This window comes from Manis javanica, chromosome X, assembly GCF_040802235.1.
Source record: "Manis javanica isolate MJ-LG chromosome X, MJ_LKY, whole genome shotgun sequence".
NCBI lineage: Eukaryota > Metazoa > Chordata > Mammalia > Pholidota > Manidae > Manis > Manis javanica.
This window is the reverse complement of record NC_133174.1, coordinates 106,374,026-106,391,339: the sequence shown is the minus strand read 5'-3', so window position 1 is coordinate 106,391,339 and position 17,314 is coordinate 106,374,026. Positions and strand designations below refer to the sequence as shown.

General features: G+C 45.4%; 1 protein-coding gene across 1 annotated transcript in view; it reads right to left on the bottom strand.

Moving 5' to 3' along the window:
* SLC25A43 (solute carrier family 25 member 43) overlaps positions 1 to 12,079 on the bottom strand; it is a 45,748-nt gene extending 33,669 nt beyond the window's left edge. Inside the window, exons 1-3 of the mRNA XM_037016968.2 lie at positions 11,718 to 12,079; positions 5,464 to 5,705; positions 2,100 to 2,272 (exon numbers count right to left, since the gene is read on the bottom strand). Coding sequence (XP_036872863.1) covers positions 2,100 to 2,272; positions 5,464 to 5,705; positions 11,718 to 11,992 — 690 coding nt within the window. The 5' untranslated portion in view covers positions 11,993 to 12,079. The remainder of the gene's footprint in view (positions 1 to 2,099; positions 2,273 to 5,463; positions 5,706 to 11,717) is intronic.
* Positions 12,080 to 17,314: the final 5,235 nt, after the last annotated feature.

The window sequence follows — 17,314 nt, the reverse complement described above, 5'->3', positions numbered from 1 at the left end:
AGATATGTTTCCAGATTCCCGTCTGTGGTGCCTGTCTCCAGTGTCAGAGCCAGTGGGCCGAGCACACAGGTGTAAGCCTCTGTGCTTTGTGTCTCTAGCTGTTGTAGGCATGGCTTCCCTCTGGTTGGCCTGATGCCAGCACAGTGACTGCAGGTTTGTGAACCGGTGCTGGCAGGCTAGGAGGAAGGTGCAGCAGGCTACATGTCACAGTGGGGGGCCTCGGAGCTGAGTAGGCAGCCAGGTGGATGGAGTGACTGAAGTTCTCAACCAGCTGGGCAGAGCAGCCCAGACAAACTTGTCTAGCTCTCCCCTCCTCCATGCAGCAAGCTCTGTGCAAACCCCACTCCTTCAGCTGCCCTCTAGCTGCTAGGAAGCCTCTCAGACTGCCTGCCTTTCCCTTCTTCCAAAGCGGCCAGGTGTGGATCCCCTTCTCCACAAATGGCTGCAATCTGTCTCTCAAGCACTCTACCTGTCTGAGCTCCCCAAGGTCCAGAGCAGCATACAGTGTAGGTTTCTGCTCCCGAAGTAAACCTCCAGGGTTGGGTATTCAGCAGTCCCAGGCCTCCACCCCCTCCGCTGCTCCATTTCTCTTCCTCACGCAGGTGAGCTGGGGTGGGGGAAGGGCTTGGGTCCCAAGTGATTAAGGCTTTCGTACATTACCCTGTTTTGTGAGGTCTGTGTGCAGTCTGGTTCAGCCTTCTTTCTTATTTTAGGGTTAGTTGTATCAATTAACTACATTTTCATACTATCTGTGGTTTTGGGAGGAATTCTCCATCTCACTTCTCATGCCGCCATCTTGAATGTCTGTCCCATTTTAACTGTTTTTAAGTGTATGTGCATTACTTTTAAAATTAGGAAAAAATGTTTTCTACAAATAAGCAGGCACTAACCAAGCTTTAAACTTGTATCTAGATTACAATAATGTGACAATTATTTCTTTGGACAAAGGACTAAGAAGGAATATAACCCAGACAGACAAAGAGTTGGATGGATTGGAGCAAAAGAATTGGGTGTAATTGTGATGTGTATTATTCTGAAGGCAGCTTTTCTTTATAGGTTGAGATAAGTACCTGCAGGCTTTTTGGTGCTGAGGTAAGTGAAGCCCAGTCCAGCCCAGCCCAGCAAGCTGCAAGGGGAACCTGGTGGCCACTGAGCCCACACATCAACAAGTTAGAGACATGCAGAAAAACAAACCCAGCTGGGCCTGATTATTTAAACTTGGATTCAACTGACCCCAAATTAAATACCAAAGCAGCTCTTTAGGAATATATCAATTGTAGGAATCAAGATTTACCAAGAAGAGACCAGAGAGGCAGGCAAGCCTGGGGATGTGGTGGTATTAAAAAATTTTTTTTTCCTGTGGACGTGGAGTTTTAAGGGAGAATAGTGGACAGTGAGCAGGGCTAAGGGCAGATTTGGAGCCTCATCGTGCTTGACTCGGAGCTCACCCCACTCGGCCGACCTACCTGTGACCTTACTTGGCTTTACTGAAATTGGCTGTCTCTAGGCTAAGCCAATTACTCACTTTAGGACCTCTGCCCCAGGCTTTAGCCCTGTGGTCTGCAGAGAAAATCTGTTTTCCCAGGTAACAGGAAATGCAGGGCCAATCCCAGTAAGAACCAGACCCACCTCAAATGCAGTTATTTCCTCAGCAAGGAAGTCAGGGACTATTGGGCCATTTGGTTCTTTTGAGTTTGTTTCACTGAGGGGAAGAAGCAGCTCTGAAGAAAGCTGGAGGGCATGCCCTCCCTGTGGAAGGCGCAGGAGAGGAGGGAGAGTTAGGAGGCTGCTCCCATTTAATGGGTGGTGGCAACTATGAGCAAGAGAGGAAGAAAAGTGGGCCTCATCTGGAGGCTTTGAAAACAGACCTGCAAAAGCAAGAGTGTGGAATGGGGTGGCAGCTTGGGCTCAAGCCAAAGCCCTGAGGTTCACAGCTCAAATGCCACAGAGTGGGGGTTTGCACGGTATGTCTGAGCAGTCACAGGCTCCCTGGAAACCTGGCATCACTGATGGCTGGTGTTCTTTGCTGTTGTTACCCACCCACAAACACTTCCAGGCATCCTCCCTACCTGAGGACCCCCCCCAACATAATGCCTCACCTGCATCTTTCTCTTCACTGTGTCGAAGGGAAAGGAGAGGGTCTGGGTCACTGCAGCAGCCAGGCAGACATTGGCAAAGTTCTGGAGGAGAGAGAACCGATCTTGGGGTGCATTCCAGATTTTCTCCAGGTTCGTGTAAACGAGAAGGGAGCCAGCAGAGAAGGGGAGAGCACCTGCAAAACAAGGCCAGGAAGACTGGGTGTTTGTCGCCATAATGTAGGCTTGAGAACCTAAATGTCTGTGGAGAATCCAGGGGAAGTAAACAGGACTGCTTCTGTGCTTGGTAAAATCACTCCAACTGGAGCAGCAGGAAGGAACTTTCTTGGGTGATGACAATGTGCTGTATTTTGATAGGGGTAGTGTTATTTGTCGAAAAGCATAGAATGGTTCATTAAAGGTTTATGTACTTCTCAGTATGTAAATGTTTTTTGACAGTTTATTCCTTTATTCTGGGTCTATAAGTAAACCAAGCACAGAAACAGCTGTGGTTTATAAGCTCTGCTGGGGGACTGTTTCATAGGAATGCATCCTCTAAGCAGCCTGATGGGTCTCTAACTGGGATGGCCTCTGAAAGCAGCTCACCTCCCCTGCAACTCTGGGGCCACCCTCCTGTGTGCACTTGTAAGCTGGGCATGATCCAGCCCGTTCAAGGCTGTCACTGGGGACCAAGCGGCTTGGATGACTCTCCTGCCCCAGTCTTGGCCTGGCCTGGCTTTTTTGGGCCAACTCTGCTTTTTGCTCAATGCTGGCAGGTATGGCAGGTTGGTGGGGCGACCTCCTCCATAGTCATTCAGACAGCGAGGTCAATGTGATGCTGCCATTCCAATCCTGTGGATCCTCTTCATATTGTCCTTGGAGGGTCTCCAACTCTGCTGGGAATCCACAGCTGTGAGATTCCCTATGTAAATTTAACTTTAAGAAGAATCATAAACAAATATTGAACTCTGGTTGATTGATACACATGTTGAAGGACTGAGGGGTGAAGGATTTAGATGTTTGCAACTTACATGGAAATCATAAAAAAATACTTGAGATGGACTGATGAATGGCTAGAAGGATAGATAGATATGTGATAAAGCAAAATGTTCACGGTAGCATGTACATGGTGGGTGTATGGGTGTTTCCAATTCTTTTTACTTTTCTGGGTGTTTGAAATCTAAAAACATAGCTGTTGGGGAAAAATTCAGTCCCATAAAGAAAAAAGTTAGTGGGAGGCACTTAGGTTTTGGAGGCTAGGAGGGGCTGGTCTTCAGCTGAGAAGGAAACATTCTCTGGCAACTGCAAAGTGAGGCTGTAGTGGTGAGGGAGCTTACTTGACTTGCCTTTGGCAATGGCGTGGCCATATGTGCTGTGTGAGATCCTCATCTTTCTAGATAAAGATGGCGAGCAAGAAGTGCAGTAGGTAGTACTTTCACAAGTTTCTGGAAACTTTGGGAGCCATCTTAAGTTTACACAGGGACTGCTATCCCCTTTTAAAAGAGGGGATAACACAAGTGGGGTTGCCTATCTTAGAAAAACATAACATTTATTTAATAAGCACATGAAAAATGATGCATCAACTCCCCCACTTGCCTTTATTTAGCAAACTTTTGTGGAGGTTTGCAATGTGCTGGGCCCTCTGCCGGGTGCCAGGAATACAAAGAGGAGTAGGCTAATTCCTGGAGATACTCACCATCTAGTGGAGGAGACAGACAGCAGATATGTGCCATAATGGGGGCGCTTTAGGTACACGAGGATCAGAGAGATCAATTTCGCCTGGGTAAAGTAGGAAGGACTTCGCAGGAGAGAGAACTTTCCAACTAGGTCTTGAGGAATGAGTAGGCGTTCATCAGACCTTGGGAGAGTGGACAAGCAGTCCAGGCAGAGGGAACAGCATGTACAAAGGGAGTAGTGGTTCCAGGAAAAGCACATGTTTCTGTTTGGCTGGAGCATGAGTGCAGGTGCAGGTGTGACAGGATATGAGGTGGGCTGGGTGAGTGGGGCTGGCCAGGCCAGGTCTGAAGGACCTGGTGCACCATAAGGAATTTGGGCTTTTCCTTGCAGCTCAAGAGTCAGTGAAGGCTTTTAAAGAGGGCAATGGAATGAGGCTGGTGAAAGATCACGATGCTTGGCAGCAGTAGCATGGGAGACCTGGGACTGGGCACAAGTAGGAGCCTCTTGTAAGTGTCTGCAGGAAAGATGAGGTTCAGAGCATGAATGAGGGCAGAGGAGGGAGGGATAAACAAGGGACAGATTGAGGGTTAAAAGAGGCCAAATGACAGCACTTGATGGCCGAAGTGGGAGTGGAGTGAGAGGAGGAGTTAAGTGATTTTCGGTTTCTTCTGGCTTAGGCCAGTGGGTGAAAGAAAGGCAGTCTCATTCATCAGGGAATGCAGGAGGAGAGCAGGTGTTAAACTAATGAGGTCATCATGTTTAGTCGTGAGTTTGGTATCCCAGGAAGCAGCAGGTAAAGGTGTCCAATAGCAGGTATTCCTACTGCCATCAGGAATTGGTAGCAGTCAGTGGTTAAGAGACAGGGCTCTTGGGTTGTATTGCTAGGTTCTTCCACTTTCTATCAACATGACCTTGGGCAAGTCCCTTAGCTTCCCTAAGTATCTATTTCCTAGTCTGTAAAATGAGGCTTAAATGGGAAACTATGCAAAGCGCTTGGCACAGAGCAAGCACCAATAAACCAATAAATGTTAGTCATTGCTATTGTAGAGATGGGATTGGGAGTCAGTACAGTATAATGATGCTTGTTTAAGCCACTAGCTTAGATGAGGCCACCTAGAGTGTGGAGGATGAAAAGAAAGTTAAGGAAGGATCTGAGGGAACAGTGCTATGTAGAGGCTGGCAGTGTCAGATGAACCAGGTAAGAGAGCTGCCAGAGAGGTGGGAAGGATATCCAGGAGACAGTGGCGTCCTAGACCAAGTTTCCAGAAGAAGGGGTGATCAATCTCATCAAATGCCACAACAAAGATCACATAATGGGTGATCTGCTGGATTTGGCAATCAGGGGTACCAGGTGGCCTGTGCGTGTGTAGCCCAGGCAAAGCTTCCAAAGACCAGAGAACTACAGTTGCTACACTACTTGTGCTCCTGCCTGCAGGCAGATGGGGAGCATGTGGGACTGCTGTCCCATCAGTCTGTGCTGAGCCACCTCCACTCTCTGTCCTCCTCTCTTCCCTGGAATGGGACAGGCCAAAGTTAGGAGTGGGGTGTGTGGCTATGGAATAGAATGAAGCTAACTGGCTCTATATGGATTGAATTCATATGACCATGAACTCAGTAAAGCAGATTTAGTTGGTTACAAAGGTATACAACACATTCATTAATATAAAAGAACACAGCTTTTTCTTGGACAAGATGAAAAGTTCCATTTTACCTAAAACAGTAAGGGAAACTCCTCGATAAAGGGCCAGGAATCCTTCCTGTTGATAAACAGTAGAAAAAGCATGGAGGATCCCCCTGTAAGATGGTTCCAGCATGTTCTGTACAACCAACCGGGTTTTGATGAGGTCTGTAGGATATATCACAATGGTGGAAACCATGCCTGCAAGACTCCCAGCCATGATGGAACTCCACTGGGAAATATGGCCCAAGTCATCAGTGAACAGCATGACAAACCTGGGAGAAAATAGGGGGAAAAGCACAAGGGAATCAACTATGGATTGTACTAGAGTGCACCACACTACTTCTTGCAACATTTTCCAGCATTTGGAAATGCTTTACAAAGTGAAAATTACTATACTAATGTATTAGGATTAATGAACAACAAATTCTACTATATTTATATAATTCTACTTACCTATAAGAGACACCCAACTCTTGTCTTTATATCTACCCTAAGTTCTTCCCCCTTCATTTTAAGCATTTCCCCCTTTTATCTGTGTAACTGTCAATCCTGGCTTGCCTGTGGGGCATAAAGGAACAAAAGGACTTGTTCTGAACCAAGTAACAGTAAATACCAAACTGGAATGTGCTCCTTGGTCCTGCTGAAACTTAAAAGAAATGTAGTTGCTTGAAACGATGACTTTCAGAATTCCCAGGAATTTAAAAATGTACTGGCTTAATAATTATAAGAGAAGATGTGCCACCCTGTTAGTTATCAAATAAAATGACAAATAAAAGCAGTAACAAGATACCATCTCCAACTTAGCAGATTGGCAAAGATTAAAAAGTCTGATAATGTCAAGTGATGGTGAGGATGTATGGATATAGGAACTCTCACCCACTGCTGGTAGGGGTGTAAGTTGGTGCAGTCACTTTGCAGTATCTAGTAAAACAGAAAGAATGCCTACGTTCACTCCAACAATACCATTTCTAGGTATGTACTCTAGAGAAACTCTTGCACATGTACATACGAAGACCCAGAAAGCATGGTTTGTAAGTAGAGAAAGTCCAACAACCTAAATGTCCACTGCTAGGGGAATGGATAAATTGTACTATGGTCATACAATGGATACTTTAGTTAAAATGAATGAGCTTAGAACAATGTATTAGTGTGGAGAAGTCATAAAATCATAAGGCTGAGTGAAAAAAGTAAGTTGTAGAGTGACCTATACTGTATGATAACCATCTGTTTAAGAAATGCACCCAGAAAACCATACGTTATTCATGGATAGATACAGAAACATAAAAAAACAGTATAAAATATACCTCCAGGAAAGTGGAGAGGGGATGGACTGGGAAGGAGAAGAGTGGCTCTATCTGTAATACTGTATTTCTTTTTTTTTCATTACAAGCATTTTATTTTATTATTTTATTATTTTTATTTTGGTATCATTAATCTACAATTACATGAAGGACATTATGTTTACTAGGCTCCCCACTTCACCAAGTCCCCCCACATATCCCTTCACAGTCACTGTCCATCAGCATAGTAAGATGCTGTAAAATCACTATTTGTCTTTGTGTTGCACAGCCCTCCCCGTGCCCCCTACACTATACATGCTAATTGTGTAATACTGTATTTCTTATATTAAAAAAAGATACTCCTCCTATTAAAAATATCTTCTATACTAATTATCTTTCATGCCATCAATTCTGGATGGTGGGTATATGAGTGTTTGCTAGACTGTTCTTGTGTTTCTCTGCAGTTTTACAATAGTAAAAAATAGCTTTGGGTGGACTTTTCCAAATGCAGAACAGCCACTCTGTTACAGTCCCTCTTTTGGAAGCAGTGCACCCCTAGTCATGAGGGCCTACCACGGCAGAAATTACTATAAGGGGAATTTAGATGGTACACATTCCCTGGCCAGGAAGCAATGGAATTTTACTTTTTGCTGATGAGGACAAAATAAAAAAGGTCTTGGAAACCAAGAAAAATATAAATTTTTCTGCCAGGGGGTGGAGAGAGGGAGAGGGACAGCAATTATTTGAGTAAAAGGAAAGTGAACAGAGCTAGGCTCTAGTAAAAGTACTGTGTTTTCTTTTCTTTTTTTTTTAATGAGAGCATTCCCAGTTCTTTGGCTGTTGAGCCTCCAGAGCAGAGCATGTCCTGCTTCTGTCTGGCAGTAAGCTAGGGCCGTCCATCTGCATGATAAATAAGATGAGTGGGTGTTCAGGTGAAATCATTTAATGGGTTCTAGGGTGGCTCCTCTGCTCCCAAGTAAACAATCATTGATTAAAAACATCTTCAAGTGGTAAGGAAGTCTTGACATCATTTTGTCAATCTACTTTTTGTCAGTCTACCTTAACTGCACCGAGACAGTCATTTAAGTTAACTAGCTACGTTTTAAGGATGCAGATAACTAAAGCCGGCATTTACCAATGGGCCATTTGCTTCAGTTTCACTGCCTGCACACTTCCTTGCTCCTCCCTCCTCTCTGCCTTGGCCAGTCTAGTGGGAAGGAAGCCTTAGGAGAGGCAAGAGAGACAGAGGAAATGCTTGACAGGAGGGGTGGTCTGCAGCAAGCTGGACCAACCTAGAAGAAGGTGGGGACTGAAATGACAAAAGAAACACTGTTCTTTCTCACTGCCTCATTCCCTATCCTACTGGATGGCTTCCAGGGCATTTATTCATTCATTACGCACTTATTGAACATCTACAATGTGCCAGACACTGTACTGGCACTCAGCATAGATCATAAAAGAGTTCAATAATAGTCCTGCCAAAGAAGTGTTTGATAGGGACAACAGGAAAGGAAATAGGCCCTTGGTTCACTGAATGACTTGATGAACTACGAAGAGGAACCCTGTCTTATACTTGTTTCATAAAGTAGGGTCTTACTATCAAATATGCAAAATTAAAAAGATGAACCAAAGGAAGTCCTTTCCTCTCAGACTCTTACCGTCTGATACAGAGACAAGGACCACTAATCCTTCCCCTTAGAATCACAGAGTCAAGGCAGGCAGCCCCGACAGGCTCAATGATGTCCTGGTCTCTGTATCTGAAGCTCTTGTCCGGCTGGCTGAGGCAGCAGGGTTTCTGTTCTGCTCTTCCCCGCCCCATACTTTCAGGCACAGAAGCTTCTCCAGTGAGACTGGATAAGCTGGTGAACAGCAGTAACCCTTTCCTTTCAGCTACACGGATATTACACATGCCCTGGATATATGTAATTGGAACTGCCAACACTTCAACTTTGATATATACAATGTCTATGTATATCAAAACATCAAGTTGTACACCTTAACACAAGTCAGCAGCCAAACACAAGCTCAAGAAGTGGTTACACAATAAGGAAAAGGTGTTGGTTATGAACAATTTCAGAGCTGCAGGGACCCAAACCAAGGTTTATTCAGCTGGCTAAGCAGCTGTGGAGTAAAGCTGGGCGAAGGTCTACTATTTGATGCATTTGAAAGCCATCCTTTGTGTTAGGTATATTATTTATTACAAGGATCTAGCTCCTAACAGACTCTACTGAGTGGGTTCTCAGTCATAAATCTGAGGAAGCAGACATCTCAGCATCACAAGGGTGGGCAGAGCCCTGGACTAAGGGGTCAGATGACGTGGTTTCAAGCTCTGACTCTGCCATTAATTGTGTTGGTGGACAAGTCATTTAACCACTCCATTCCCTGAACATTCTGAATGTTTACACTTTGTTCATATACATGATCACAGGCCATACCATTACCCCCAGCCAACTGTTTTGCAATTCATGGTCAGTAAATGGAGATAAATCAGTATAATGATGGACCAAAGGTATCGTTTTTATGTAGGAAGGGTGGCACCATGATTAATTAACCACTTTGTTTTCTGCCTGGCTATTCACTGAAATACTTCTAGTTTCCAGAAAGAAACTTATCTTGTAGGAAAAAATTATTAGAAAACCTAGCAGGGGTAACTATCTGTTCTTCCTCTCCCAAAAATCTCTTCTCCACTCCCACTGTCACCAGCTTACTTAAAGTGCTCTCAGCTGCCACACGGACTAGTGCAAGAGGTTCCTAACTGGTCCTGCCATCCCCGGTGTTCCCCCTCTCTGGTCATCCTACCCTGCCACCAGGTGACAGTAATTCCTGTTGAACTGCTTTAATCACAGCACTCCCGCTCAAAAACAGACCACAGCTACCCTTGCATACCCAGTCCCAACTCTTTAACTCAGCCCCTCCAAGATCTGATTCCAACCTGTATTTCCCTTTACTGCTGTAGACACACCATGCTCCCGTCACGCTGCATACCTTCCCACCTCTGGGTCTTTGCTCAAGACATTAGTTACAATATCTTTTTCCCCATCTTTGCCCAGCAAACTCCTACTCATTCTCCTAAGACCAAACTCAGATGTTTTTCTTCCTCTATGAAGTCTTAACATCTTCTCCTTATCCCTCACCAGGACTGTGAAATTTCTACAGTATTTCACCCATGGCAATGACATGCTACAGACACACTAGTCTTATTCTTCTATCATTTTGTAAGCTCTGAGGCACAGGGACCATGCTCCCTTCATCCTTGCATTTTCCCTAGCTGCATGCACACAGTGGGTACTTAAAGAAGCCTCACTAAATGAATGTCAAATGAATGTAAAGAGAAAGGTAACATGATGCCATTGAGAACGGGATTTGGATTTAGAGACCAGGTGGTGGAACTCTCAGCTCTGTTACCGACAATGTTGTGGCCCATCTGAGCCCAGTTTTGCATCTGTACAATGGCCTTAATACTTCTTATCCTATGGACCTTACAGGGCAGGAGGCAGGAGTTGTAAGAATCCAAAGATGTACACACACAAAAAACGGTAACTAGGTCGAGGTGATGGGTGTGTTAATTAGCTTGATTGTGGTCATCATTTCACAATGTCTATGTATATCAAAACATCAAGTTGTACACCTTAAATATATACAATTTTTGTATGTCAAGGGTACCTCAGTAAAGCTGTTAAAAAATCCAGTGATGTACATATACTAGGTGGTTAGGAGAAAAGCCACAATACTTAAACCAGCCTTCGAAGTTCTGCCTCCCTTTGCTTGGTACACATTCCAAAGAAAGATTTCCATACCACGTTGGAGAGCAGAGTGAAGTGGGGAGAAACTGAGTTATTAAAACTCAGAGAACCGTTTACAGACTGCAGGCCAGATGTTGCTGAGGAGGAAAGAGGGCCTTGAAATGCCCCACAAGGTCACCACATTCCCTCCCCAGAGGGAGAGAACTCTGCTCCCAGGCTTAGGTGAAATGAGTGAGGACTCAGTCCCTGAGTACTCAGGATGACCCCATCCGGCTTGTTATCTGCCAGGTAAGCCTTCCAGGTCTGGCCTCCCAGGGCCGAAGGCAATTCTTTAATGGTTAGTTAGCCTCCAAGGTTGGATCAATGTGGTCAGGACTGTGGGCTGTCTAATTCAGTGCCAAGGCCAGTCTTCAGGGTTGGTGCTGTGCCCACTGAATGAGGAACACAGGGACCATCCCCTGAGTACAGAAGCATCTCTTCCTGAAATGCCATCACTACCATTTCACTAGGCTTTATTTTCAGTTAAAATGTAAATATCTCTGAGCTCTGAGGAACCTTTAGGAGTCATCCAGCATTTGCAATCTTTAGATCCTTTCCTGAGAAGCAGCTGTTGTAAGAAGGTGAAAAAGCCCAAAGAATGGGGTGAGGCAGTAGTAGGCTGAGGTGGCTGTTTGCAGCTTAGGGAGGGGAAGCTTCAGCCTGCGTTGAACCCTAAAGACAAGTTTCACTGGGGGTGGTGGGAGCGGGGCAGTGCTGCAGAAACCTGTGGCCATAGATTGGTACCTCTCCCCAATACCAAGCACGTTCTAGGGGTTTTGGTCACATGAACGCACTTGCATACACACACCTTCAAAAGGGTCTCTCTTCTCAGCCAGCCAAGGCAAAATTTCTAAGTTGGTGAATGATGGGAATGGTCAGGAGCCATCTCTCTGCAGATCCCTTCACTCCCTCCCCGCAAATCTTCTTTTGCACCATTCCACCTTCTCGCTGGGGCAACCGGATAAGCCTCTCTGAGCCAGGGCTGTGCTCCTACAAAAACTGCACCTGGCGGGGCAGTAATCCCAAGACTGTGAAAAACTTGGGGACTGCTCTTTGGGAACGGTAGGCGTCGCCTTTTGGCCAAACTGTCCCGAGGGGTCCCACGCGATCCGGAAGGGGCCTGGGGCTCGCCCCCCCCGGGGCCTGGGCTTCGGGAGGCCGCGGAACCCCCCACCCCCGCGGCTGCCTCCCGCCTCCCGGCCCCGCCCTGCCCAGCTCTTACTTGCGGTAGGCGGCGAGCTGCACGGCACTGCAGGGGAAGAGGCGCAGGCACGCCACCGCGTTCCCCTTCCACAGGGCCCGGGGCCCCTCGGCCCGCCACACCCGGAGCCACGTGGCCCCCGGCCCCCGGGCGCGGCCCCGCACGACGCCGACCTGGGCCAGCACGGTGGCGAGCTCCAGCGGCGCGGTGAGGCTGAGGCTCAGCGCCCCCGCCAGCCCGGCGCACAGCAGCCGTTGGCTGCCCGTCAGCCGGCCGTCCCGCCGCCAAGTCACCATCGCGCTTTGCGGGCCCGAGCCCCGGCCCGCCTGGGAGACCGCGTGGCTCAGGCCGGAGGTGGCCGGGCTTCGGCGGAGGGGGCGGGCCAGCGGCCCAGGCAGGAAGCCGGGACCACGCCCGAGCCGGCCTCGGGGCTGAGGGTGGAGTCGAGGAGGTCCGCCCCTGGGTCTGCGGCCTGGCGGGTTTAATGTATGCTGTTCAGTTGGCGAGTTTTTGTTTGCAGTAGAGAGAGTCTCCAAGTTCTCTCAAGGCCTGGCCAGCTAGACTTCTTTTTCCGAAGTATTCGGCGCTCCTTCTGCCTCTCTTCTTGTTTACCCTTTTCTCCCTATTCACATTACACCTCGCCCTGTACCTTCCCTGGCCCGGCTTCTGTTCCCTCTGAGCTCAGTTGTTCTGCTCCAATTAAAAGCCTTGCAGATTTTGCAGTGGAGAAGGGAAAAACCTTCTATAGCATAGTGTTACCTATCAGACATGTGTCAAGTTTTGGACTTTATGTACATTATCCCAGCCCTAAGAACAACTCTTAAGTGTGTCCTCATTTATTGCCCTCATTTGGAGAGGCTGTAGGTGTGGTTAGAGCCTGGAATCTGGAACCTTCTTAGAATCTTGGCTCAGCAGTTTACGAGCTGTGTGATCTTTGGGATGTCACTCAACCTCTCTGCCTCAGTTGCCTCATCTATAGTTTTTTTCCAATAGGGGTTATTATAAGGATTACATGAGAAATGATACCTATAAGCACTATATATGTTAGCTATGATTAGATACTATTTTGTGGAAAAGGAAACCAAGACAGACATTACCTTGTTCTAGGTCATGCAGCTGCTAAAGGCAGTCAGGATTCAAATCTAGGTGGGTTTTATGCCAACATCCAGTAACAGCGACACCACAGGTCCACTATGACTGTAGTGTGTAACTAGAGTAGGATATTTTCAATGGTTCTGTAAGGTAAGAGGACAGGAGAGGCAAAGAAGGGCTAAGAATGACTTGTCTAGAATTGAAGAAGGATTTGATAAGTTAAAAAAATTTCCAAATTTCAGTCTTTTTAAGAAGTCACATCAGTAATAATAATGAAAAGGAAAGGGGCAGTCAGGAGTCTGTTAAAGACATCCCAAGTACACAGTTACTTTTAGGCTTGTATCGTTTCTACATTTATCAACACACGTGATGATAAAAGGAAGCCTTTCTTAAAGGCATTGCAGGGTTTAGACTGAGAGGACTTCTAGTTACAGAAGCCTTGCTCTGCTCTCAGTGATTGGGGAATGCTGACTTTTCATGTTTTGTGAGTTCTCTTGTCTTATTGTCAGCTAATTTCACAGCCACGGGAGGCTGGAGAAAGTAGATTTGTGAGTCTGAAGACCAGAGGACACTGGACTTTAAGAGCATTTGAACTGGAATCTGGAGACTACAATAAGGAAACCTTCAGGTACCAGTTCAGTTCTAAAAAACTGTTGGACAACAGGACTAGATCCTAAAGCTCCTACAGGGAGCTCTGCCCCAGGAATGGAACAGTTAATACGATAACCCCACTGTATGGAGATTGCCTCAGCTGAGTTTTGTATTGTTTTCATTTTGTTTTAAGGCATCTTGTATGAGAGCTTCAACTGCACCCACCTTGGGAACTGGGTAAACCCTTTTCTTTAGCACTACAATTCTATTGTGTTCAGCTCGAATGAAATGTTCGAATGTTCCAGAGGCCAGAAGAGTCATTTTAGTCTTCATTGCTGTGGGCCAGGAGAGATCTTCAACTGATGGTCTACTTTAACCTGGAAGGTAAAAAGGCACATTTTTTTCATGACAGGTACATGGAACAGTCAAACGAGTAACCACTAAGTATATATTTGCTGCCTTCTGTCTTTTCATGATAATGTGCTAACATAACAAGGTGTGTTAATATTTTACTCACTGAGAGTGTCACTCATTTGCTAAACATCTAAGGAAAGCTAAGTCTCCTGCAGGGGGAAGGAAGGAAAGGAGGAAGGAAATCTCTTTTTGAGTTGTATAATTTGGAAAAGATTAGAAGAACATAATGTCTTCATAAAATTATTTATTAGATCCTATATGATAAATAGCAAAAGATTAGCTGAATTCACAAGATCAGTGGATTCATCAATTTGCAGTGAATAATATCTGCCTCTTTGAAACAGCATATTTCTCTTTTTGAGTTTCTAGCCACATCTGTAATTTTAAAGTGAACAGCAATATTTGACAGAGACACTTGCTTTGTCCCTAATCATTATTTGTTCCATGTCTTTAGCAGCAATTTTGGCAAGCGTGTCAACAATGACTTCAGTGGCTCTAACCTTTGCAATTAAATACAACACCATAAAATGTGGCTTCCACAATTTTTGCATTTTTATCCTTTGGCACACGGTATTTAACTTTAGGTTATGCGTAAGTATCCTTCCATTCTGCTTCAAAATTATTAGTGATGTTTGAAGCAGGAAGGTTTCATATTTGAATGTATGAGCCTTATTCCTTCATTCACTCAGTCATTTATTCATTCCATAAGTATTTACTGAATACTTCCTCTATATCAGGAACTATGCTGGGGATACATATGTCACATAACAGAAGTTAATTTGCTCCCATTACCAGGTTATGGTAATGCAAATTTCAATGGTTTTTCATGGTAGTCACATGGTACTTTTAGTTTCTTTGTTGCTGGTAACTTTACAACACTAAGATATGGTCCAGGTGATGATATGATCCAGAATGATACATCTCTAATACCTATCTGGAGACCTAGGACTAAACTCAACACATTTAAATGACAAACTCCACTTCTACACTTTTAGCAATTTATGTACAGTAAAATTACCTTGCTTTGGTGTAGAGTTCTAGGAGTTTTAACACATGTACAGATTTGTGTGACTATCAAGATGATGCCGGGGTTCTTGTTCATGAAGCTGAAGAATGAGCTCCACAAACACTCAAGGTAGGAGAGCAAGGTACAGGTTTTTATTTAGAGATAAAGTGAAAGGACAGAGCTCCTGGAACATGCCACAAGGGGACAAGAGAGTCCGTAGTGGTACGTTGTCTAGGGGGTTTTATAGGCAGATGAGGATTTTTCGAGAACATGAAAAAAAGCTTAGAGGTGTGGACTTATTAAGTGGTCCTAGGATATTTAGAATTAACTTGATACAAGTAACTTCCTGCTCTGTTGATTTCTCCCTGAGATACCAGCATCTTGGTCTGGGGGCATATGAAACAAGGCCACCTGCTCAGCCCCCAAGGTAGGCTGAGGTATTGTTTGCTACAGAGTAAGTTAAGTGCTATCTTATCTTTAAGGTGGAATCCTTCTTGCCCTTTACTGTGTTATGGCTGGGCTTGCATGCTAAATTAGTTTGCCTAGTTTGCAAAATCACTTCATCAGATCTGAAGGAGGAAAGACAGCACATAGGCCTGGGCCTTTTAGCATGTTAAAGCGAATCTTACACATGATTATAAATTATTAGCATAAAATAAACATGTGCTACTCTTCTTTATCTGGGGTATATTAACTGATCTCATTGAAGAATGACTCTAGAGCTGAATGTTTAACACAGAGTTTTAGTAGGAGTGTCCTTGCATGTAGTTACATTGCTGTGGATAAAATGAGAGTTCCTGTGGCCAGGATTCTCACCTGGCCCTGGTTGACTAGTTCACTGCACACCTGTTGGCAATACATGCCTGTTGACTCTATAAAAAGAGCTCCGCCCAGTGGTCTGGGCATGACACTGTGGCAGGGCTGCAAGGCTGCAGGAGAGCAGAGCAGAGGCTGGAGTGGTGGCAGTGCCAAGGACAGAGGCCCAGAGGACGGCTGTGCAGAGAGGCCTGGAGGATGGCTGGGTGGGACGGCTATGCGGACAGAGGGGCCGAGAGGCAGAGACCGGCTTGCTACATGCAGACTTGCTCTGAGTGAACGGGATTTTAATGACTGACCTGCCACCTGGAAATAAAGTTGGGTATAACCCTTTCACCCCAAGAGCATTTTGCTGTCATTTTCTTTGGTCACACTGAATCCATAGCAAACTTCCCTGGGGCTGAAACACATTGGCGAGACAATTGCTCTGACTGCGGATATCTTGTCTTGCTTTTTCCGGAGGCCCTCACCCTACTCTGACTACACCCACGGTCCCTGTCTCAATTACAATCAAGACACAGAACTGCTCCATCAGCCCCCAGAATTCTCATGTGCTGCCCCTTTGTAGTCAAGGTCTCCCAGCCCTGGGCAATGTGGGTAAAATTGCAATATTTCCAGAATCTCTCGCAGCCTGGCCTCTCCATATCAATAGATGTGTTGGCAGAGCGTTGTGTGTTTCCTCGGTCCTTTTCCCCTGCTGTGACAAAGAATTGAAGGGCAGAGACACAGTAGTGAAGCAGAGTAAAACCTTTATTTAAAGTTACTTAAAGAGAGAAGAAGTGCAGAAGGCAACCTCAGCAAGGAGGTGCCCCGAAATGTTAGAGAGAGAAATTTAAGATTATAACGTTACATACTTATAAAGTGCGGGTGACCTCAGAGAGAGGAGTGCCCTGAAAGGTTGGGGGTTTCCCCTTTTAAGGATTTTTAGGAATCTGACTAAGGGCTGGGGGTGCAGACTTGTTAAGTGGTCTTTGAATACTCAGAATTAACTTAACACAGGAAGTTCCTGCTCAGATTTCTCCCTGGGATACCGGCATCTTGGCCTGGGAGCAGATCAAACAGGCTGCCCGCCCAGCCCGCAAGGTGGGCTGAGTTATTGTCTGTTTGCTAAAGAGTAAGTTAAGAATCTTATATTTTTAACTTTCTGGGTATTAAAATACAATCTTTAAGATGGAATCTTTCCTGCCTTTTACTGTGTTGTTTTTGGCTGGGCCTGCCTGCTAAATTAGTTGCCTAGGTTACAAACTACTTAATTAGGGCCAGAAGGAGAAAAAAACAGCATATAGGTACAGGTAAAGAAAGTAAGCTGGCAAAGAATACAACTTCTCAGATTCAAAAAGAAATATGCCCCCCTATGTTTATCACAGCACTTTTTACAATAGCCAAGATATGGAAGCAACCTAAGTGTCCGTCAGTAGATGAATGGATAAAGAAGATGTGGTACATATACACAATGGAATACTATTTGGCAGTAAGAAAGAAACAGATTCTACCATTTGCAACAACATAGATGGAGGTGGAGGACATTATGCTCAGTGAAATAAGCCAGGCTGAGAAAGACAAATGCCAAAAGATTTCCCTCATTTGTGGAGCATAACAATGAAGCAAAACTGAAGGAACAGAATAGCAGCAGACTCGGAGACTCCAAGAATGGACTAGTGGTTACCAAAGAGGAGGGGTGTGGGAGGGCGGGTGGGGA